Raw genomic sequence first — 23070 nt, 5'->3', positions numbered from 1 at the left:
AGCTGGCTGTTCTAGGTCACTGAAGACACACCTGCGCCTCTCTCTCATTCATGTGTCATCCAGCTCTGAACTCTCTTCTCAGAGTGCCGACCGGCTGATGCCAGTGCTTCAGCTGCTCTGCCGGCAACCCAAGCCTTGCAAAACAAGAGCCATCACCCACCGCCCGCCTCCCCTCCTCGCTCTCCCCAACAGCACTCTTACACCGTATGTCCTTGGTAAGGAAAATACCCCAAGTCCCTCCACTGAAGATGCTGAACTAACAAAATCCTCTTTCGCTCCCCCACTCAGTCTTTCTCTTTCTCTCTCACACACATACACAGAAGTGTTTTGCATGTGTTCATACACACACACAATGTGATACATCGATCACAAATGCACTGTAGAGGCTGTTGTGTAAGGGCTTTGATTGTGAATTTGCTCACTTCGCCGCTTGCCCAGAAATACAGCAACGCAGGATTTGAGGATGCTTTGGTGGTATCAAATTTTTCAAAGTGCAACAAAGGCATGCACCTTATTCTACAACAAATAAACTGTCAACCAGAAAAGCATGTCGTCCAAAATCAAAGAAGCGTGACTAAATGAAATTGCAGCAGAAATGAATTGAACTTGTCACCTCAAGCCATGACTTCATTCTAGTGTGCTGGTCTCATGTCATGCCACTGCATCATTTACTTGACTCAGTCTTCTAGAGGGGAAAACCTTGCTGTGACTCACATTTTGGAGGAAAAAAAAAACTTGTGGTCCTTTTCTTTTTCTTGTCATGTACCCTCTCTTTTCTTGTCTCTTATGAGGATACACACATGTTTTTGTCTAGGTGTGTGAGCATGTTAATGTCACTCCGTACATCTGCCTGTATCTATGTGCTATGGAGGGAGACCATCCCATTGCTACACCACCTTAATATAAATCTAATGAATGCAGCTTTCAATGTCACAGCAAAGTACAATACGGTGCTCATCTCTCCTGAGGGGGAGAGGGAGCATGGGGGCTGTAATGGAGGATGGGGGGAAATGGACAGAATGAGGGAAGATGAGGAGAGGAAATATATGAAGGTTGGGTCAGGGTAAAATAGGTGTGTTGTCATCCCCAATACAGTAAGATGGAGAAAGGGAGGAGATAGATGGGGGATGGGGTGGAGCAGAGCCACAGCTCCCCTGTAATCCTCCTCCTAGAAGTATGGGCTGGATGATGTGTGACAAAGAGTGAGGAAAGAGAGGAAGAGAGCGTTTAAAGAGTACGGGAAACACCGCCGAGCTCCCAGACTGGAACAAAGGATTGCGGTGGAGACAGGGCAGAAGGCACGGTTAGATCTCGAATCCCTTTTTCTGTGCAACATCAGGCAGGAACAGACACAGCAGTGCGGTGGGAGGCATTCTTGCAAGCATAAGTAAAGCAGCGATCAGGGTAGCAATCCAAGCACATTTACCAGAGGAGGGAGGGAAGGAGGGAGAAGGAGGAGAGAGAGGGAGAGAGCAGATCTATGAGAAGAGGAGGGGGGGTGTTGCATGCTCACAGAGTGTGACAGAGATAGAGCGATTCCATGAGCGAGAAAGAGACACAGAGAAAGAGAGGGAGAGCACAAAGCAGAGATGCGGAGCGAGCGCTGAGATAGAGGTAGTTGGCAAGACTGAGATCTGCACACAAACGTGAGCAAAGGAGGGGAAGGAGGAAGAGAGTGGAGGTTGAAGGAGAGCAGGAGGAGGGGGAGAGGGGGATGCAAGATGATGGAGCCCAGAAATAGGCTTCACAGGACAGCTTTTCATCCCCGCTCTCTGCGGCAGACATGACTCTGGGCATTGGACTGTGCTGAAATTAGCCAGGGGGACAACACAGGACAGCAGGTCTGCAGCACACTGCCTCGGTTCAGCCTCACTGGATGCAGCACGGCAGCTGATTTATTACTGAGGGGCTGGGTGGCAGCGTGTTTGTGTGTGTGGCTCTGAGAGTGTGTGTATGTGTGTGTGTATGCAGGTTTTTATGGGTCCTTGTAGCACTCGGAGCTGTGGGAGCGACCATTCCTCCAGTCGTAAAATGACATTCAGCAGGCAGGGGCTTTGTGTGCTGGTGTGGATCTGCAGTCAGTAGGAAGTGGGAGAGTGGGATCCAGAGCTGTCATCGAGTGCAAGTGTGTGTTTACAGTGCTGTTCGCTGAGGTGAGCCAAGGAGGATCGGCTATATGCAGTGTGTGTGTGTTTAGGTTAGAGTAGCAAGGGTGCAGCAAAGGCAAAGATCCTACACAATGCAAGGGCGAGCGCAGAACAGCACTGATGGCAGGGAGTGCAGGTAAAGTACAAGGAGTGCCCTGGGGGTAGGGTGGAGGACGAAGGCAGGGGCACGGGTAGAAGGAGGCAGAGGAGAAAAGAGCAAGGGGACAGAGAGAGAGAGGCAAGTGGAAAAGAGAGGGCGATCATGGCTGTCATACAGTGAGCTATAGCATATGCTGTAGCGCAGAACAGAGTGGTGCGGCAGGGGGAGGACAAGCATCACCACACAGGGGAGGGGGAGAAGGCAAGAGACTGAGGAAAAGAGGAGGGGGAGGCAATCAGCTCAACACCTCTCCTCCACCAGGAGGAGAAGCGCAGCGGGACAGGCCCAGGAGAAGACACTTACTCTCACACACACACAGTCAAAGACGCACTGACGAGCGGCCAGGTCAACGTGTAGAGGTCAAAAGGGAGCCGGTGCGGGGACGGGGGTTGGGTGAACCCCTGTTGACCGGCAGGTCCCCAAGAGCACGGGCCGGTCCTGGGAAGAAGTAGGAGCCTGCTGGTGAAAGAGGGGTCAGCTCCTCAAGCCCTGTTTCGTCTGACAGCCCTGCCACCTCTCCATCACCATGGGAGAATGGACCATTTTGGAGAGGCTGCTGGAGGCGGCTGTCCAGCAGCACTCTACCATGATTGGGAGGTAAGACACTGATGGATCCTGTGTGTAAAAGGTCTTTAGTTTCTGGTTTTGTTTGTACTTTTGAGCTGGGTGTTTTTATGTACAGTATATGTTATCCTTTATGTATCAGTTGATGGACCCCCCTCCTCAGGCTTGTCCCAGTGCTCTCCTCTGTTCTACAGTCCCCCACAATCATCCCTGCCTCCCCCGTCCTTTCCTCCTCCCTGCTCTCCTCACCCTTATCCTCCACACCCATCATTAGTTAAGGGATAAACTAATTGCACATAATCAATAACAGGCTTTACTGGGCATTATGGTTAATTCAGAGAGGTTCCTGTGTTGATACTACCTAATAGCCTAGCTATTGATAGATAACGCTTGATGCTGTTGGCCACAGACCAATAGGACAGAAGGAGGAGAGGGGAGTGGGAGTGAGAGGAGAGCAGAGGTGCGGAAGATGAAAGGATGGTGAGCAAGCAGGTGTGGAAGGTAGAATCAAAGGGGAGTAAACGGCTCTGAACTCTGTGTGAACTTGAGACAAAAAAAACCAAAACAAGTTCATTCAATAGATTTTTTTTTTTTTATCACCAGACGCTTATTTGCATTGTAAAGAAAGTCTGATTAGATCATTCCCCATTTTTTGTGTGAGAATGGTTTGTGGTGGAGGGTTGAACAGATGAGCTTTTAGTTTGATTAGCAGTGGAGACATGCCATGGAGACATGCTGTAAAATCTGTGTGAAAAATGTGCTCCACATCATCTCTGTGTGATAAATTAAATGCAAAAGTGGAATTTTCCACCCATTAAGCACAATCCAAATGTCATGCTGTGATGCTCATTTGATAAAGTGAAGAGTCAAAGTGGTTGAGCCTGTGAAACCGGGATGTATAAATTTGTAATTTTAAAATTGCTTTTCAGAGAGAGAGAGAAAAAAAAAAGCCACAAAAGAATACGAATTTGACTGCACTGCTGTGCTCATTAACCCAGACCTCAGGTAGTATGCAACAAGGGCATGGCCTAACCTTCTCTCTGCTCCAGTAGCTTTTTGTGAGTGAGTGAGTGAGTGAGTGAGTGAGTGAGTGTGTGCGTGTGTGTGATGCTCTGTGTGTAAGTCAAAGGAGTGAAAATTGGCTCATGCCTTTATTGACTACCCTAAGCACCATTAGGTTGTATCCTTCAAAATCTGCGACACTGTAACTGCATCAGAACGACAGAGATGATGTGAGCCGCATTATAGCAAAACTTCTGTTGATCAGGGAAACCATGTGTGATGGAGATTTTCCTTCCAATCAAACACTACACCAAGTCATTTCAGCGAGCTCTTCCTCTGTGGTCGAAAGTGCCTTTATCAATGAAATCACCTGGTCTAGTCCTCAGATGGAATGAAAACCTGCATATACTGTAGTACAGCATGTTGACTTGATTTAAAGATGCATTAAGCAATATTTTGTGCCATTAATTATATGGCTCCCTCTTGCTTTATGGGAATCGTAGTATTGCCGGTATTACTGAGAATCGGCATCTGACTATGACGCTCTACACAGCTTTCAGCCATTTTCAGCTCATTGTTTTGGTTTCCGGAGCGACAAAACCAAAACAATGTCGGCTCGTATACGACCGTGGGCAGCCGCTTCCAACACAGAAGCTAAAGCAAGCTAATTGTATGATAACCGCCCAACGCGAAATGGCAGAGAGCCGAAGTAACTGGCGAAGAAGCTTTTAGCAAGCCAAAAGAGACAGATAATTTTTCACATACGCTGGAAGATCAAACGAGGGCTAAACGCCAGTGAATATTGGAATTACATTCAACAGGTGGCCAGAAAAAGGAGACCAAAGGGATGTCCGTGTTGCTCTGTTTCTGCTGGATTTGTAAGTAGGCAACTGTTTGCTAACATGTTAGCCATAACGACTTCATAAGCTAATTGCTAACTGTTGTGAACTTGTTCTGGAGTCTTTCCGCCCCCCAGTGGTCAAAAATTACTTAATGCAGCTTTAAAATCCAGTCCTGGCAGCTGAATCAGTAATACCCTGTGAGCACAGGGTAAAGAATACTGAAAAATTAATGTTTGGATGATAACATGACTGTAAGCCACATACAGTTTTTCAGAGGCACAGAAGCAACTCTCAATTTGTCTGCTACCTCTTTCAAAAGTCATATTAACTACTCTGATGATGTAATGCTTCCTCTTACATGCTGAATCTGAGCTTAATTTGTTGATCATGCACTTCACTGGTTGAACATTAAAAAGGATTCCCTCAATACCTAAAAGACATTTGGTAAATGAGCAGTGCTGGCCCCATTTAGAGTAGTCCTTTGTGCACCAGTTTTTGTTCCTGGCATGATAGAACCTGCTAGACTAATTACCCGCTGTGTCAAAACTTCCAGAAATGACATAACATTAGATGAATACTATTATGAACCAGTACAATTATTCCCTCATCCAGTTAGTAGTTTGTTTGATGCCCACAGGACATCAGATATGTGCTACTGTGCTGAATACAGTGAAACGCTCTGTAAATGATCCCTTTGTGTTTTGGCTTCCCTCAGACTGTGTTTGTCCAACAAGGCTCTCTACTGTAGTTGACCCTAGGGTATTAGCTGTAACATTAGCCGCTTTCCAAAGAGGTTCCCTCTTTCTACTCTGCTATGCAAGTCAGGAAACATTGTCTCCAGAGTCACTTTGTAGAGTATTTTAGACTGTAGATCCCTTAATTTGCTTCTACCATGGTCAAGGCAATTTTAATGTTGTCCCTGTTAGCCAGTTCGTTTGCAGGATATCTCAATAAATGTATTTTGTATGTATTTTTATGCAGTTTGGTGGACAGAGAGACCTTGGGTTAGGTTGTAGCAATTTATCATTAAGTGGTGGTCTGGATATTGTTTTCTTTACCTGTAGACAGGCATTTTTAGATATCAGACATTCCTAGACAATGTTAGCAATAACAACAAAAAAACTACTTAAGATAAAGACTTGATTCCTAATCCTAAGCATGTGTCTGCATGGTCAGGAAATCAATGAAACTTACCATTTAAATGATCAGAATGATGTTATTGGATGTACCAGCAAGTTGGAGAATTGTTCACCACTAGCACAGTTTTGTGCTGTAAAGATGCCTCCTAGATTGTTAATGAGCAACTCCACACTAAATCATAGATGGAGTCTAAATTGTTGCACTGACCTCTATGGGTTGAAAGGTTCAAGTCTGTTGCACCACTGACCACACCCAACTGGGTTGTTGGGTGTGGTCAGGTGTGGTTTGTTGCACTTGTGAACACAACCAACTGTGATGTAGCGTTGCACTGTTGTGCATTGTGAAGTCCCGCACTTCACAGGGTGTGGCCACAGCATGCAGCAACCGCTAGATGGCATCACATGTAGGATGTTCAGCTTGTATGTAGTCTCTCTGAAAGAGTTTGCATGTGTGTGCGCTTGCAGTTCAAAGGATGCCGTTCCAAAGAACAGAACAGTGATGTCTCCCCATGGCTGAAAAGTCTCCCCTGCATCAAAACTTTGGAACATGGTTGCATGTCAGTCATCTGTTTGAGTGGCAACCCTCTCTTTCTTTCTTGCAACGTGAGGATGTAGTTCCACCCTGAGACTCTGTCAGATAGCATTGTTGGATGTCTAGACTGGCTAATCCAGCTACAATTAAGCTGTTTCTTAATTGTAGGTTTTAAGCTAACCTATGCCCTGGCATAGGACAGATAATTAGCCCAGGCATACATGACATGTTAAAAATAGAAATGGACCATCTCTATGCAGTGGCATAGGTTAGCTTAATTACGGTCTTTACAAGAGACAGACAAATTGAGAGTTGCTTCTGTGCCTCTGACTAACCACAGGTGGCTTGCATATTATGAACCATTCAAAGATTAATGTGTGTGTACTGTGTATTGTGATTACCATACGCCTGACTTCTAACTGGGCAATGTACAGTGTTTGCATGGATAACCACTGACTGTAATCATGATTACACTGTGAAAGAAATCATTGTCAAGGCTGCAATGACCTCATTCTCTCACCCAAACCAAATTTACTGTATATTCACAGTTATAATGACCCTGGGGCTATCAGCATTAGATAACTGGCAGTTTGATACAGCCTGTAAAAAGTCTCAATGTATCTCACTGGGTGTGTTAATTAAGAATACTGATTAAATTTCTGCTCTTGATGGGCAGAGGTAACCTGCTAACTGGTGGGCTTTTCCAATCAGATTTGTAGTGGGACATATTTGCTTAGTTGTTGCAAATACTTATACATATGTATGGCTTGACTGACTTTCAAAACAGCATGTTGTTACACAGCAACTACAAATGATCACATTTTCTGTAGACTTATACATGCCGGATTTTGTCATCAGAATGAATGTATTTTGTGTTGATATACTGATGATACACTGGTGTATTTATTTAAAATATAACCAGCAGCCTTGATAATGTTTGCAGTTGTCTTTTGTGTCTTGTATTTTGTTTACATATGATTAGTTTATACTTAAAAGTAGATAATTTTATCATAACATCAGGTTTGCAATAAATATTCACCATCAGACAGAGAATCTGGTGTAGCGCTTTACAAGAATCATGTTCTTTAGCCAAGTCGCGTTTCTGCAATCAAAAACATTATGGTTGTTACTCATTTGCTTTTCCTTTCTATTTATTATTCTGGCTTAACAGACCGATGTCTAAAAACCTTATATACATTCTCATGCACATAATCCAGCGCGACAAACAACTGCTTTTATACTTTGCTGATCTGCCAAAATGAGATTTGTCCACACAGCACTTCAAACAATTGAAGGTTGAGGGCATTTGTTTAGCACCTAAGGCCATCCCATCATATGTATTTGCTGATGTGAGGTGTCGCTTTTATTTTCTTTCGATAAAGTTCCATACATTTTCCCTTAACTGCCCTAATACTGTATGTGAAAATCAAAATTGTCTAGCTTTATATCTAACATAATTCTGTGATGCATACTTTTACTTAAAGGCAATAGTATATGTAATATAGATATTGTACATAATATTAAAACATGACATGCAATATACTTTCTTTTTCATGTGCGGTGCTCAGGTGTTTTGCAGAACACAGGTGTGCTTGTTGTATGTGTGTTCTACCGTGAGAAGATGAAGCCTTTGGGTTTGACTTATACACCTTGCAGGTAGAAAGGAAGAAAGAAAGGAAGTGTGTTGATGCATCTTCTCCTACACTGCAATGCTGTAGTGAGGTCAGTGCCAAAGACAAGCAGAGTGAAAAAGAGGCAGAGATAATGGAGGACTAGAGTGATCTAAGGAAGATAAAATAATAAAGGCTGCCGGATGGCAGGGTAGAGAGGAGAGGATGTGAGCTGTAGAACAAAAAGGGTACAGAGGGAGGTGAGTAGGAGACAGAGGAAGGAAGAGAAGTTTTCCCTCTGCAGAGGTTCAGTGCTGAGAATCTGTGTCAGAGCTCCTTCCTCTGGAGCTGCTGACTGACCCTGCTGCTGAGGAAACAGTCTGCACACACACACAAACTCAATATGTGTCCTCTGCATTGATGAGGATTTCTAAAAATACACAAGACCTTTGTGTATTTTTAATTTCACGTTAATCTGAATGTAATCCTCTAACTGTAACTCTCATAAAACATGAGGACAGTGTCATCCTGAGAGAAATTACATGCACCATCTGTGCAAACACAGCCGTGAATAAACAACTCTTTTAATAAGAGGAGAAGCTCTCTGTTGTTGACGGTTTAATGCATCACATTTTAAATATTGTATTTCAGTCAAAGTAACAGTTATTTTAGAAAACAGAATTTGTTCATATTTAATGTATGTACCTATCCCAGTCACCAGAACAAAATATTGGCATTGTACATTTCTGCAAAGCCTGAATACTTAAAGTTTGCCTGCTTCATACGTATCATACCAACGTTTCTTAAATGACATAGTATGAGCTGACTTTTTCAGCAGGAGGAAGGGATGGTGGATGGCATGTCACCTATAGGTAAGATCCCTGCCAAACTGCAGCCAAAAAGCGTTTTTTTTTTTTTTACTGATATTGCTGCATTTCCCTGCTGGGTTAATAGCATGAAAAACGGTTGTTTAAGACATTGTTGCTTTTCTAGCAGGGACTGTGCCCCCCAAACCGGATATATAAAGCCAAAACATGATCTTTTCCTAACCATAAGTGGTTTTTGTGCCTTAACCTAACTACACGTTAACCAGAGCATTGTTGAAATATTCAACATATCCGCTACATAATGATGTGCCAATATAACATATCTGTGGTTTGCAGAAATGTACAATGCCAACATTTCTTCTGGCAATTTGGTTGAGGTACCCTATTAAAAAATCTATATCCATTTACCTTTTATTAGTTTTGTCCTGTATAACAAAGTTAAAATATTTATTATTTAACATCTATCACTCCTCACTTTAGCATCATGAGTACTTCATAAAATGTTAATAAATGTTATATGGTCCTTGTTGCAAGTTGCAACTGATGTCAAGTCATTCATTAAAAATGCATGCAGATTTGCAGCCTTTTAATGTAATGGACAAAGTGGTGTGTAAAATACCATGTTGCTCTTTAACTCCGTTGGTAAAAGCATCACTTAAATGGACAGTCTTGAAAGGTTTGAAACCAAATATATCTACGTCCTTGTTTGTTGGCCCTAAAAGCAAAATACAGATGACCTGCCTAAAAGTTGTTCACTCCTGTTCACTTTTGTGCACATATTTGTGCTCTCTTTCCACTTTGCCTAAATAGGTCAGGATATCCACAAGAAGTAGGTACCCTACTTTGAGAAGGGCACCCTACTTGTCCCAAAATAATTTAAGATGTAGGAATGCTCTGCTTTAATTGAGGGCATCATCCCATCTACTAGTGAACGAGAACATGTTTCATTTATCATTAATAATAAGCTTCATGGATTAAATCTATACTGCCCGAGACCATTGTGTTGCAAAGCAAAAGCAATATTTCAGCGTTTGACAGGATTAGTAATCCATCATTCTTGGGCGAGGCGTGGGACTATCTTTCAAATTAAACCATTTTTCTGCACATCTAGAGTTGTCATTAGTTTATTTGTGTAGCAATCCCTGATGTTGAATGTTATTGATTATACTGTTCGACGGGGGGATTTTGCCAGTAAAGCTGAGCTCAGCTTTCATTCAGGGCAGGCTATTATTCATTCCAGCAACACATTGATAGTGTGTGTATGAGCTCTACCAGGCGTGTAATGATTCCCTATACATAGCAAAATGTTCTTTATTTCAATTATTTCCTCACCCCTCCTGATTAAGATATAATACGGTCAAAGTTTTTTTGTAATGGGCAAATAACTAATTTAGTTCAGTGAACACCAATCCATGTATTAGAGAATCAATTGCACTGATTAATATACATCTTTACATGTATTAATTAAGACTAAATAAAAGTAGATTTGAAAATAAAGAGTATGTGACGTAAATGTATTTACCATACATTTTCCTTAGTTGTATTTTAAATTGCCGTTCATGGTCAGGTTGTATTTTTATTTCCAAGTTCTCTTCATAATGATATTAAATGACTACAGTAAGCTATTACATGTGGGAAGTGCAGTATCCAGAGGAACCTGAATGTGTTTTTGTATTGTGAGTCATCTTCTCTTTATAGTGTGTTAATGAGCTTTTAATTTCCAGAGTAGATCGCTGATTACAATTTGCACTGCGTACCAAAGTGGGTGGCAAATCAAATTAAAGGTACGATGGAATTAAAAGTATCAAACTCAATTTACGGTGCAACACAGAAATTTGCAGCCAAGAAAAAACTTCTAGCAACAATTATCACAGACAGCAGGTTGCATCACAGTGGCAGAAACATGAATAGTCTGCCAGAAAGTTGGCAAAAGGCATAAGGGAAGCAGGCGTTGTTACACAGTGTTCATGGCTGTAAGAAAGAAATAATTTAGTCAGAACTTCATCTGTCTGTTTACCTTACATCTGATGACAGCTACTGTGGGTCCAGTTAAAACAAAAAAATCCCGTGTGTAATGTGAAAGGGATTGTTCGTCATGAATAACCTGCAGAGAATTATCTCTCATCACTCGACTCTGACGGTCCCCTCATGTTTAAGCTCATGCTATGGTTTCACAGCCTGTTACTATTCTGATTTGATTCACTCAGTGTCCTCATCAACCTTATTTCCACCTGCATGTGTCTGCTCTGTACACTTTAACAGTTGCGAAAGGAAAACACTGAAATGGTTGGTTGTGGTTGCCATGGTTAATTCTGCAGCAGAGATATACTTCATTAACTGTAATGACTTTTTATTATTCTCAGTAGAAACAGTCTGGTGTAAAATATATTTATTAGATTTACACAACCTGCTTGTCAGTGTGATTTGTCAAACACATTCAACTAGATACTTACTGCGTATTCATGTGCTTCAGAATTACAGAAAAAATTATTTAAATTGACAGCTGACATATTGGACATACAAGACGCTGTGCTATAAATAGACTCTGTGAGAAGCTTCATTCAAAAAACAATGATAAACATTTCATGTTCACGTCAGGTCAGATTTCTTTCTACCTCCGTGAATCCTCCATCTTTGACTCTCTTCTACACAAGCTGGCCAACTGGGGCAATGCCTAGTGAGCCAAGTCAGTGACCATTAGGACTGAGGAGGTGAGGCCATGTCAGTCCCATGTGCTTCTGGTTTAACTGCCAGCTATCTGAGTACATTAAGATATGTGAAAAAACTGCACAAGGACACATAATCAGGTTATATTTATGAATGAAATTGTGCATCAGATTGACTCCACAGGCAACATGGACCACAACTCTTAAAAGCCTACATCACATGACTTGTAAACTTGTTAATAAATCATGACAACAACTCCAGCAGACATGATAAAGTGACTGTGAGGTTAGCCTTGTAATTCCAGTTGACCACAACCGAAAGGAGGAAATGGCAAGTATTTTGCATGTACTTTCCATTTACTTCATGATCTATTGATTGGGTCAGATGTCATCATATTGAGTTTGCAGCACATTTGTGAAAGTGCTGAGAAATATATATAATTTCCCACAAAGCCTTCCATTTACTTGAATCATTATAGGATAATTTAACATAATTACAGACAAATCTGTGCTCAGTTTGATTAGTTGTCACTGATGGATGATAGCAATTTTTTCATAAGGAGGTGTAAAAGGTTAAAAGCACCAAGAGAAATCTGCCAAGCCTCCACAAAAATGATGCACTTTGAATTTCTGGGTCCAGTTTGCTCCCTATTTGCAATTTGCAACACACTGTAAAGACACAGTAAGAGTTTAAATACACCTCCTGTTAACTACAGAAAAATGCCAAATGTATAAACAGGCTGTATATATAAACAAATATCAGGGTTTTGTTGTCAGTCTGTCAGAATCAAAGAGAAAAGGATTTTCTCTAGTCTCACCACTGACTTTCATATATATGAGTCATTGCAGGGCTGGCAGAGATTCAGCTGACGCGTGTCCTCAGTAGACCTGAATACAATGCGACCACAAGAGGCAATTTAATTTTCTCGAAAATATTTTTCCTGCAGATACACCTGAAACAATAAATCCAGTCCTGCTGAAATGGAACAGAAGTTTGAATTTTAAAAAGTTGGGTTTTTTTTTTTTTTTACTTTAAGGGCTTCATGCAGAGTGACTTATTCCTTCAAATGTGTGGCCAAAGTACATGTTTTTCAAAAAGTTAGATGTGGTGAGCTAAAATGGGTTATAGATATAAAATGAGTGGGCTGAGTGAAAATAAGCCTAATCTGCTCTGTGTCCCACCGCAAAATAGAACAGTTTTCTCTGGGTTGAAGCTGAGTCCTCCATCAGAAGCCCGTCAAAGTATTAACTTCAGATTTAACATCTATGGATAATTATATCACACATTGTTTACAGTATGAGTCTATGCAGATACATTTTGTCTAATACGTGCGCTCAAGTAAAACCCATCCTCTGCTTTTATTTTTAGATTTGTGTTGATCATGTAGAACCTGTAATTGCCCCACGTGCTGAATATATCCGCAAAGTGATTCATGGAATATTCTGAAATTGCATATTGATGCAATCAGCAAGATGTGCTAGTTAGGAATCAAAGGGGAAATGCTGATATCATTCATTTGAAGGTTTTTAACTTAAGAGAGAAATACTTTTGCCTGATGATTGCATCCCCTAGCTTGAATTGAGATGAAAGGGTAATTTTAGATGGTGTAAAGACAAATGGGATGGAGGAAAGCTGCATCTCGTATATACTGACATCATCACTACGCATGGTTAGGCTGTGCAGTGAGTTGATAGAAAAGTTGTGTGTGGAATGTCTTCAAACATAATACCCTACAGCTTTGTCTTATAATTGTGTTACCCATGTGTTTTAGCCAAAAAAAGAATAATAAAAAGGAGATTTTAGCATAAGCTAGTTCTGATATTTTTTTATTTTAAGGTATTACCATAAGTCAGAACCTGTTCATGTTCTTCTCAGCCTTGATTCAGTTACCTGCAAAGTGTCCCCCGATTAACTCGCCCTGTTTCTTCCTTTATTCTTATTTATGAAAAATAGCCACAAGACATTTCCTTCAGAGTTGCTGCACGACCAAGTGAGATAATTACATTTCAGCACGTGTTGAGTCTGTTGGAAATTCACAGTTTGAAAAGACCTTTATGAGTTTTGTGTAACATCACAAATATCAGAGGCCTATTTTTAAACCATTTATGTTTCACACTCTCAGTAAAATATTGCTGCGAAGTATTTAAAGAGGCCTGAAGTAAGTGAACCACCACACAAGTTTAGCTTTATAGAAATGCATTCGTCACGCCGACACTTAAGTGGCACCTCAGGCGGTCATGCATGTCTGCCTGATACGTGGGCTAGACCTGAAACTATTAAAATTTGAGAGAGGAACAGTGGATGAGGGGCGGGAGGAAAGAAATGTCTGCACTCTGATAATTAAGCTGCCTAATTTCTATGCCTGCTGAGGTCTTTATTCATTATGTGCTGCCATCAGCAATCAGTGGAGCTTATTACTGAGAGCGCACGGGCGGGAAGAATATTTTTACTCTCTACAGATAATAGTGCACTTAGACAGTCCTTCAGAGGACTGTCAGTGTAGACTGCAGAGAGAGTCAGTGTATATGTGCAGATATACTTCATATGTTTGTTGACTATACAGTAAAGGGTCATTTATATTTATGTGTCTGTGCATGTAAGACTAAAGTGTGTGTGTTTCCCAGTGCATCTGCTTCTGTGCTCGAGGCAAACGTTGTCCCTGGAGGCTGGCGGCAGCATCTGCTGTATGAATGAACGTATGTGTGTGTTTGTGTGTGTAAAAGCCTCTGGGAGTGACAGAGCCGGCATGTCCAGCCAACACACCAGCTGAAGAGCAGCTACCATTACACTTTACACACAGTCTCACAGGTCAATCAGCCGCCTACAGATCAGTTTGTACAGCAAAGTATCATGTCCTTATCTTTACTTCCTCCTCTCATCGTGCTTCTAGACATCAATGCCAGCTTGTCTGTGAGAGCTGTTGATCTTTGCACTTTATGAAAATACCAGCTGTCAGTGATGCGGCACAAGGAAATGAAACTAAGAAAAGCACTTTCACATGTGAGTCCAATCCAGGGATACAGATTAGATTAATTTACTTCCAAATCGTATTAAATCTCTGGCACACTGTGAGGGATTTAGAAAGTCTCCAAAAATATAATGATTGGTCTTAGCTGAAGGGAGGTCCTGCGGAGAGTAAGCGGCTAAATTAGATGATGAGCGACGGATGTGGGAGATAATTTACAGGCCATTTAAAAATATAATATGTAAATTATGTCCATTAAAATGTGTAAAAATGGATAGACCAATGTTATACATTTGTTAAGTTGTGTTCTTGCATTATCCCAGACGTATCCAATAATGTTCAAACATAGAGAGATCCGTCATTTTAAACAAGGGCAGGGCCTATGTCGTGTGGTTGGCGTTATGGTTGTCTGCCAGAAGCTTTCATAAATTGACTTTTTATCCAGTTTAAAGCCATGTTTTTACAATACACTTCTTAGATCTAGGTCATTTTAAACAATATGATTTCACGGGATGAAGGATTTTAGTCATCGGATTTCTGGGTCTTAAGTTATCGGAGAAACAAGCTGAGCAAACGCTAGTGGCAGTTTGGCTCCAGTCCCTGCCATGCCCCACAGCATTTGGGAAACACTCATTTTTAACGTAAAACACTGTTACAAATCAGTATTACTGCAATGCTGTTTGGCATGTCAAAGCTAGGCTGTCCACCCAGCACCTGCTGGCACCTTATGTCTCTGATAACTTAAGATCCAGGGGTTCAGGAGGTTTTTACCACGAACCAAATTATCCGCAGAGGCATCTTCCTCTCCAAAACAAATGGATAGAGTGAATAGAAGTGGTACAAACACTGAATAAAGCAATTTCATGTTTAGCAAATCTGTGGTTTTCCAATGGGGCTCATTGCGGGGGGTCTTCTAACTACAGTGGCCAACTCAGAGACAAGAGCCAGTGTTCGGTTTGTATGTTCTGGCAACACATTCTCATCCGAACTTGTCGAATATTTCCGCTTGGTCAGTGGACTTTCAGGACTACATATGCTGTGTCTGTTGACGATCTGGGACATGTCAATTCACACCTGTCACGTGCATTGTGTCATTTCACCTTTTCTGTTTTCCCAGGAAATGTGCAATAAAAGTTCTGCTCGTTATATGCATAAAGTCTTTTTCAAAATACACTTAGAATGTCAGTAAAATATCTCATATTCACATTTATTTCTTTGTGCAACAGTGGCATGTGGTTAGGTTTAGGCAACAAAAACATGTGGCATTTGTTGGACCCATCCACCTCCCCCCCTGCCTGCCCCATAAGGACTGTCCAGCTCCTTATATTATGTTGTTATTGGCGGCGTTTCAAACTGATGCACCTTTTGTTGCAGTATGATACAGTATATACAGGTGATTATACACTAAAGAAAACATACTTACTATACTATATTCCATTTTGCCAATATATCCCACTAAATCCTTCATGCTGGACCTTTAAGGAATGTTTGGATAAAGGAACCAGGTGATACACAGTGGAATGTATTTACTTTTTAATGTTTTTATTTTTGACTCAGCAGGATTTATCTGGATATTCTGCCCTTGTGTTTGAGATGCCAATTTTTTTTTAAATCTTTTCCATCATTTATGTTGGTTATTGAATATTCTGCAGGTTCAGGCTGTCCTGTCCCAATCTGCTCTAACGGCTCGTTACTCTGCAGGACTTAAAACACTGATGTTTGCAGATAACCTTCGTCCACCGCTTTCTGCTAATGCAGCAATCTGCCCTGTGCTGATTATCCTGTTATCCAGCAGTAGAGTGTATACACACACACACACACACACACACACACAGGCATAAACACACACAGCACAACACTCAATACTTGCAATGTCTTGAAATTTTTAATGACACAAATCTGCTCAACAAACAAGTATAGGTGAATATCTGCAGTACGGTACTTCGGAATAGTTTTCTATCTGAGGATAGTCCAAAAGAGACTCTGAAAATTCTTATTGTTGAGGTGAACAATGCTGCACTGAAAGCTGCAGTCACAAAATGTGTCGCATTTCAGGAGGATATAAAAGGTTTATCCTTTATTGTCCACATCCCCAAATCCTCAGTCCCCAGTCAGCTGATGGTGCATTCAATTAGTCCTCAGCATCCCATACATTTAAGAACACAGCACACAACCAACTCACTTTTACCAGGCTTTTGCTTTCAGGTAGTCAGTGATCACTTGTGTGCTGCAAGATGTAAGCAAAGGCAGCCGTGAACTGCGTCTTTGTTCTTGTTAGCAGCCTGGGCACGTCTTTAATCCTCACCGTCACAGTCATTTACACAATTAGGATAAATAGGAGTTATAGATTCCTAATGAACTTGGTGCACTGGGTGCCAGTATTCATGTGTTAAAGTAGCAACACAATCTTTCCTTCCTTTAAGAGGAACTTCATGGTGATAAACAGGGACATTTTGGTTTTAACAAATCGATGAGAAGTGTCTAAATGTATCATTACAGTTGGTCTGTTTGAAGTCATGAATCCTGCAGTAATTCCACAAAGAAGACACATTTGCCCTCAACTAAAACGCCATATACTGTATACATAGGTACTGTTTAACCGTCTTGAGTCCGTCTTTAATCTGTGAATTATTTGAAATAACATAAGGGACAAGCTGAGTAACCAGTTATCTGTATGTAGACCATAAAACATTTTTGAAATACATCTTTAAAACTTTTATATTTACAGTGATTAACAGGCATACATAGATGTTTAATGAAAAAGCACCAAAACAAGGGATACAATGTTTTTCAGCTCTATGAGTGTGTATTAATAGTGACACAATAATTTTAGAACCTTGAGCTTTTCTATAACATATTTAGTGATTATCATTGAGGATTCATTCATTTTTACCAGCCCCTGTATAATTTTCTTCTATTGTTGGTTCCTGGCAGCTATATATTTTATCAAGCTGGACTCCTGAGGGTACAGGCTGCCTATATGCAAGCCTTGAGTGCAGTACAGTTGTGTGTGTATATATGGAGATGAGATAGACGCAGTGTCCATTGGTAATGAGAAACCCAGTGGTCTTCAGAGAACATAAAGGAGAGCTTGTTTCCAGTGGATTGCAAACTACTAGACTCTAGTACAACATCTGCAAATAAAAATTATAGTTAAGTATTTTTTAAGAGAAAGGCTACAGTGGACATTTCACAATAAAAGCCTATGAAGTAGTGTCACTATACAGAGATGTGGTCGGCAGGCAGACTTAGTGACATTTAGTTAATGCTATTATGATGTAGTAATTATCACTGGCCTGAGAAGAAGCAAACCTTGGAAACAGAGAGTGAATACAGACGTGCTGTATCTATCCTGTTACACTGTTTTAAATCAGCATCCAGAGCCGCAGATTGTCACACTAAGAATCCTATATCATCTAAACAAATATTAGCATATAAATGAGCAGTGTCGATCACAGGTCTCTATCTGAGCAGTATGCGTCAAATGACTCCTTGTGGTGCAGCAAACCATCAATATCAGCCCTTTAGCCAAATCCACTGCTATGAAACCACCAGTGAAACATCCAGCCTACAGCAAAGGATCAGAGAGTGACTGAGTGTAAATGACGTACACAACCTGCGTTTAGGAAGACTAAAGGTGCAGAAAAGCTTTTATCTGCTGTATTTTTCAAACATACTGGAAGTCATTGTAGCGTATATGTGCACAGCTGCTCCGAGCACTGATGGCCAGACATGTTTGCCATTTTGCACAAGTCATACACATGGCTGACTCTCCCTCTTTGTCCCTGTGTCCTCATGTCTGTATCGCTCACACAAAGAAAAAAAAATACGCAGGCATGCATTCGCAGGTGGAGTGGGAACAGTCCTGCAGCGGCGCGCTGCTCCATTTTAAGTCTGTTTCGCGCTAACATGTGTTCCTCTGCTATACCTCTTACTTTCACGAGTTGTCTCCTGAGACACCTCATTGAAGGACATGTAATTTGTCACTACCCCAGAAAAAAATGAGGTTTTCTCACAATTTACCACGAAACCTCATGTTTCTAGGTCCTCACCTTGCACTAATTTGATGCTTTCGAAACGACCATGGAAGGCGAGTGTGGGCATGTTTGAGGCCTAATTAAATGATACACCATGAGTCTCATTTGACATAACAGCAGAAAGCCCAGCTTTTCATATGCGTACTTAAAATGCACAGGAATCATATTATGTTACATCACCCGTATTAAAGGCTACTGTCATATATAACTGTTATTTTCCCCAGTTGTTCTTACCCACCTGGGGCCACCTCCCATCTATCTCTATCCCTCCAGTCGCCTCGGGTGGCCCTCTTGTGCTTGGAAACAATTGTGTTCTAAGTAATTGGCTCCTCCACGCAGGGAGCATGCACATCCACTGCATTGTGGCATAAATACCAGGGAGCCCCATGATATGCAGGCTTTCCTCGCTCATTAGAAAGAGCTGACAGTGCAGCCCTAAAGCCCCAGTCTTCCTCCGCAGTGCTCACGCTGGATCGACACCACAAGATAACAGTACAGCACACCAGTCTCTCAGAGGCCTTGAAAAGCAGCCGCACTTGTCTCTAGATCCTTCAGCCCCTGGACACAGCTCCCTCTAACTGCAGCATTTGACTAATGATGCTCAATGGGAGGTCCCTCACAGTTTTTAGATAATGCCATCTCTATGGTTCAGCACTAAGTTGCTAATAATCAGCACGCATACTATGACCCTGGGAACAGGAGCTACCTCCATTTTGCCAGATTTGACACAAATTACTTTATACGTCCCTGTTGCCAGAAAAATATTGGCATTGTACGTTTCTGCAAACCACGACAACGTTACATTTGTACATTTAATACGTATTATATCAACAATTGATATAGTTCAGATTACATGTATATGGGCTGAGGGGGGCGGGGGTGCTGGATGATGTGACACCTAAATAGACAGTTGCCAAGCAGCAGACCTCGGTTCAATGCCAACAAATAACAAAAGCAGATATTTTTAACAGGATGCACAGACATTTCCAACTGTGTATTTGGCAGAAAAAAAATAGTATTTTTTAACTAGATGTCGGGACATTTCCAACTGTGTTTGTAGTGACAAAACTGGGATCACTTTCACAAGACATCACAACATTTGTAGTGACACAAGCGGGTATTGGGTACAGGACATTTCCAGTCATGTTTGTGACAACAAAACCAATTATTTTTAATTACACACTGGGACATTTCCACTACTAAACCTTGTATGTTAAGCTTTAGAATAATTTCCTAACCTTAATTAAGTGCTTTTTGTGGCTAAACCTAACCACATTTTAACCACAGCATTGTCATGAAAAATATTGAAAGTTGAAACATAAAGAAAGTTTCAACATACAAATTTTACATGTCCAAGGTTTGCAGAAATGTACAATGCCAACATCTATTTTGGCGTCTGGGCTGCTTTTTTTGGTATCTGAGTTCTGTAAACACATACACCCCTAAAGTCTCTGCAACTGAGACACTGGTTAACCCACTAATGGTGAAAAGAGGTCATTTGTACAGCACTTCAATATTTGTTAAATAGCTTTGCAACAATAAAGAGATTTATGATAAAAAAAGATATTCTTGAGAGTAGTAACAATGATTTTTTTTTGGACTGGTGAATGGCAATCGCTTTTGAAGCATGTATGTGCAGTCACACACACACACACACACACACACACACACACACACACACACACACACACACACACACACTGATGTCCATGTAAGCGCTGTTCCATTTCAGCTGAGCAGTGAAGATAAGTGTGAAATCACCTTTATCTTCTGACGACCTCTCCTGTTCTAGTCTCTAATGATTAGTGAGCTCATGTGTGCATGCTATCTAGAGCGCAACTGTACCATCCTACGGTGTTGTTTGTCACAGCAGCTGAGTGATAACACGTGCAGACACAAACACACATTCAAGCATGAACATACCCATGCACACACACTTACAGGCACATTAAGTCCAACAACTTGCCTGAGTACTGTTGTCTTTCTGTTGTTTTAAAATTGTTTTTGGCACAAGGTGAACATGAGAAGAGAAAGCATCACATCACCAGTTAAATTATGTTGAACCAAGACTTGCAGTCATTTTAAATTGCCAGAATCATACCCAGATATTTCATGAATCTCTGTGCATTTGATCCTCACTAACTGACATTGCCTGTCTCTCTTCTTACCTCCTCCCCCTCCTGCCCTTTCCTTCTCCTTCTGTCTCTCTGCAGGATCCTGCTGACAGTGGTGGTGATTTTCCGTATCCTAATAGTGGGCATAGTGGGAGAGAAGGTGTATGAAGATGAGCAAATCATGTTCATCTGTAACACCATGCAGCCTGGCTGTAACCAGGCTTGTTATGACAAGGCGTTCCCCATATCGCACATCCGCTACTGGGTCTTTCAGATCATCTTGGTGTGTACGCCGAGCCTGTGCTTCATCACATATTCTGTTCACCAATCTGCTAAAGCACGTGACAGAAGCTACTCTCTCCTGCATCCTTACATGGATCACCATGGTCACGGTCATCACGGCCGCAGCCACCACGACCATCACGCTCGCAAGCTTCACTCTCGCAACATTAATGGCATCCTGGTGCACCCTGATAGCAGTAAGGAGGATCATGACTGCCTGGAGGTCAAAGAGATCCCAAACGGACCCCGAGGACTCCCTCCAACACACAAGAGTGCCAAAGTGCGACGGCAAGAAGGTATCTCTCGTTTCTATGTCATCCAGGTGGTGTTCCGCAACGCGCTGGAGATCGGCTTCTTGGCCGGCCAGTACTTCCTGTACGGCTTCAACGTGCCAGGGATGTTTGAGTGTGATCGCTACCCATGCGTGAAAGAGGTGGAGTGTTACGTGTCTCGTCCCACAGAAAAGACCGTGTTTCTGGTCTTTATGTTTGCAGTAAGCGGCATATGTGTGCTGCTCAACCTGGCTGAGCTCAACCATCTTGGCTGGAGGAAGATAAAGACGGCCATCCGAGGGGTGCAGGCCCGAAGGAAGTCCATCTGTGAAGTTCGCAAGAAGGATGTTTCACACCTGTCCCAGGCCCCAAACCTGGGCAGGACCCAGTCTAGTGAGTCAGCCTACGTCTGACAGAGGCTTCTCTGCCTGGGGGCTCGAGGACCTCTTACATTTTGGAGAAGAGCTTTTCCCTGGCCCAGGACACTGAATCATTAGGGCACAAAACTCACCACTGCATTATTATTCAGGAGCACAGAAAGACTCTGTGTAGTCATGATGAAACATCAGTTCACAAAGTAGAGTCTTTGACACTTCAAGAGAGAAGCATCACCCTCCTGAAGAGGCAACTGTCTCACTGTAACAAAGCTTACACCTAAAGCTTACACAATGGAGAGTTCTGCTCTGCCTAGGTGACACTAGGTGCCTTCAAAGAACCCAACAGATAAAACTGAGCAGTTACTAATGTTATTAAAATACTGTAAAGATAGTCTGAGGTTGAAATATCTGAAGTTCCTTATTATTTGCCTTTGCTGTAGGTCAAAAATAATCCCCTCATTTTTCAATTATGTGTGCATATGCAAGAGCTTAAGCGTGTGCATGCATACGCATGTGTGTGGGAAAAAAAGCCAATGTCTGACTTAAGTCAGAAAATTGAATGCTAAACTAATCTGAGCTACTGAGAGAGAGATGTTATTTTGCATTGTCCATGATCTTTTAGTGAGGTCACTCAGCGGACAAACAAGCACTTTTTTAAACATGTTCTAAGACATACAAAGTCCAACGTAACAACCAACAGCACTAAGACTATCAGCAGAAACTGGAACACTATTTGTTGTCAGAGTAGCGGGGTTTTTTTCTTAAAAATTGTCACTCTTCTTTGTATGCATTGTTTCATTAGGTGCCAATCACACGGCAGACTGACATTGCCCGGGAGCTTTTGTTCAAAGTGAGACACATGGTGCATTGAAGATGAGTTAGGTTTACTTTCCAACACTGTGTCACACACCACAATGCTCCCGATGCCTGCAAGGCATGCTGTTTACTCTCAGAACTAACTGAAAACAGTCAAGAAAAGTGTGCCAGTGTTTCCACTTTGTAAAGTGTGATCACTGTCTTAAGGGGCTGAACTATATAAAGAGTTTTTCAGTGAGACATGAAAAAGTATTGTAGTCACAAATATTTTAACTTGTAACCTCAAGCTTTTTTTCACAAGCAGATTTGGTGCCATATTTCAAAGTTACTGTACATAGATGAAATGTAATAATTACACTTAGCCTTTTCCCTATGCGGTGTAGATGGGCTTCACTTGGATGGGGGAACAGGGGTTTGGGTGGTTATGAAGATTAATCATAGATTGCCAGCTTTAACAATATGTATTATTAATGTGCCCTTTGTTAAGCCTTCGCCCTCTATTGGAGACTATATGTCCCGAACCCCCCCCCCCCCCCCCATGGACTTTGAAAAAGGCATGTTATTGAAGCATTAATAGAATGGATAGATTATGACATGTAACTTTAAAAGAGACTGTTTTATTTATTTGCATCCTGCTCCTGTGAAATGTTATACTCAGCATGCATGAAGATGAAAAATATAAAGAGATATGAACATAGAATCCCTCTGTGGGAATAT

General features: G+C 41.6%; 1 protein-coding gene across 2 annotated transcripts; it reads left to right on the top strand.

The window, feature by feature from the left end:
* The first annotated feature begins 1430 nt into the window (after positions 1 to 1430).
* LOC126387633 (gap junction delta-2 protein-like) lies at positions 1431 to 22891 on the top strand. 2 transcript variants are annotated; one of them, XM_050040198.1, is made up of 3 exons: positions 1431 to 2904; positions 4695 to 4751; positions 20706 to 22891. In XM_050040198.1, exons 1-3 carry the CDS (start codon positions 2834 to 2836, stop codon positions 21571 to 21573), a joined length of 996 nt encoding a protein of 331 aa, XP_049896155.1. In that variant the 5' UTR covers positions 1431 to 2833; the 3' UTR covers positions 21574 to 22891. The 2 variants fall into 2 exon arrangements, with proteins under 2 accessions (XP_049896155.1, XP_049896156.1); XM_050040199.1 differs by lacking the exon at positions 4695 to 4751 and having other exon boundaries at positions 1434 to 2904.
* Positions 22892 to 23070: the final 179 nt, after the last annotated feature.

This window comes from Epinephelus moara, chromosome 3, assembly GCF_006386435.1.
Source record: "Epinephelus moara isolate mb chromosome 3, YSFRI_EMoa_1.0, whole genome shotgun sequence".
Taxonomy (NCBI): domain Eukaryota; kingdom Metazoa; phylum Chordata; class Actinopteri; order Perciformes; family Serranidae; genus Epinephelus; species Epinephelus moara.
This window is presented reverse-complemented; position numbering and strand designations above follow the sequence as displayed.

Bases quoted from the DNA above. Each gene is read 5' to 3' on its own strand.
- LOC126387633 (XM_050040198.1), top strand. From the start codon at position 2,834: ATGGGAGAATGGACCATTTTGGAGAGGCTGCTGGAGGCGGCTGTCCAG. The intron at 2,905-4,694 runs GTAAGACACTGA...TACATTCAACAG, and splicing joins CACTCTACCATGATTGGGAG to GTGGCCAGAAAAAGGAGACC. The intron at 4,752-20,705 runs GTAAGTAGGCAA...GTCTCTCTGCAG, and splicing joins GCTCTGTTTCTGCTGGATTT to GATCCTGCTGACAGTGGTGG.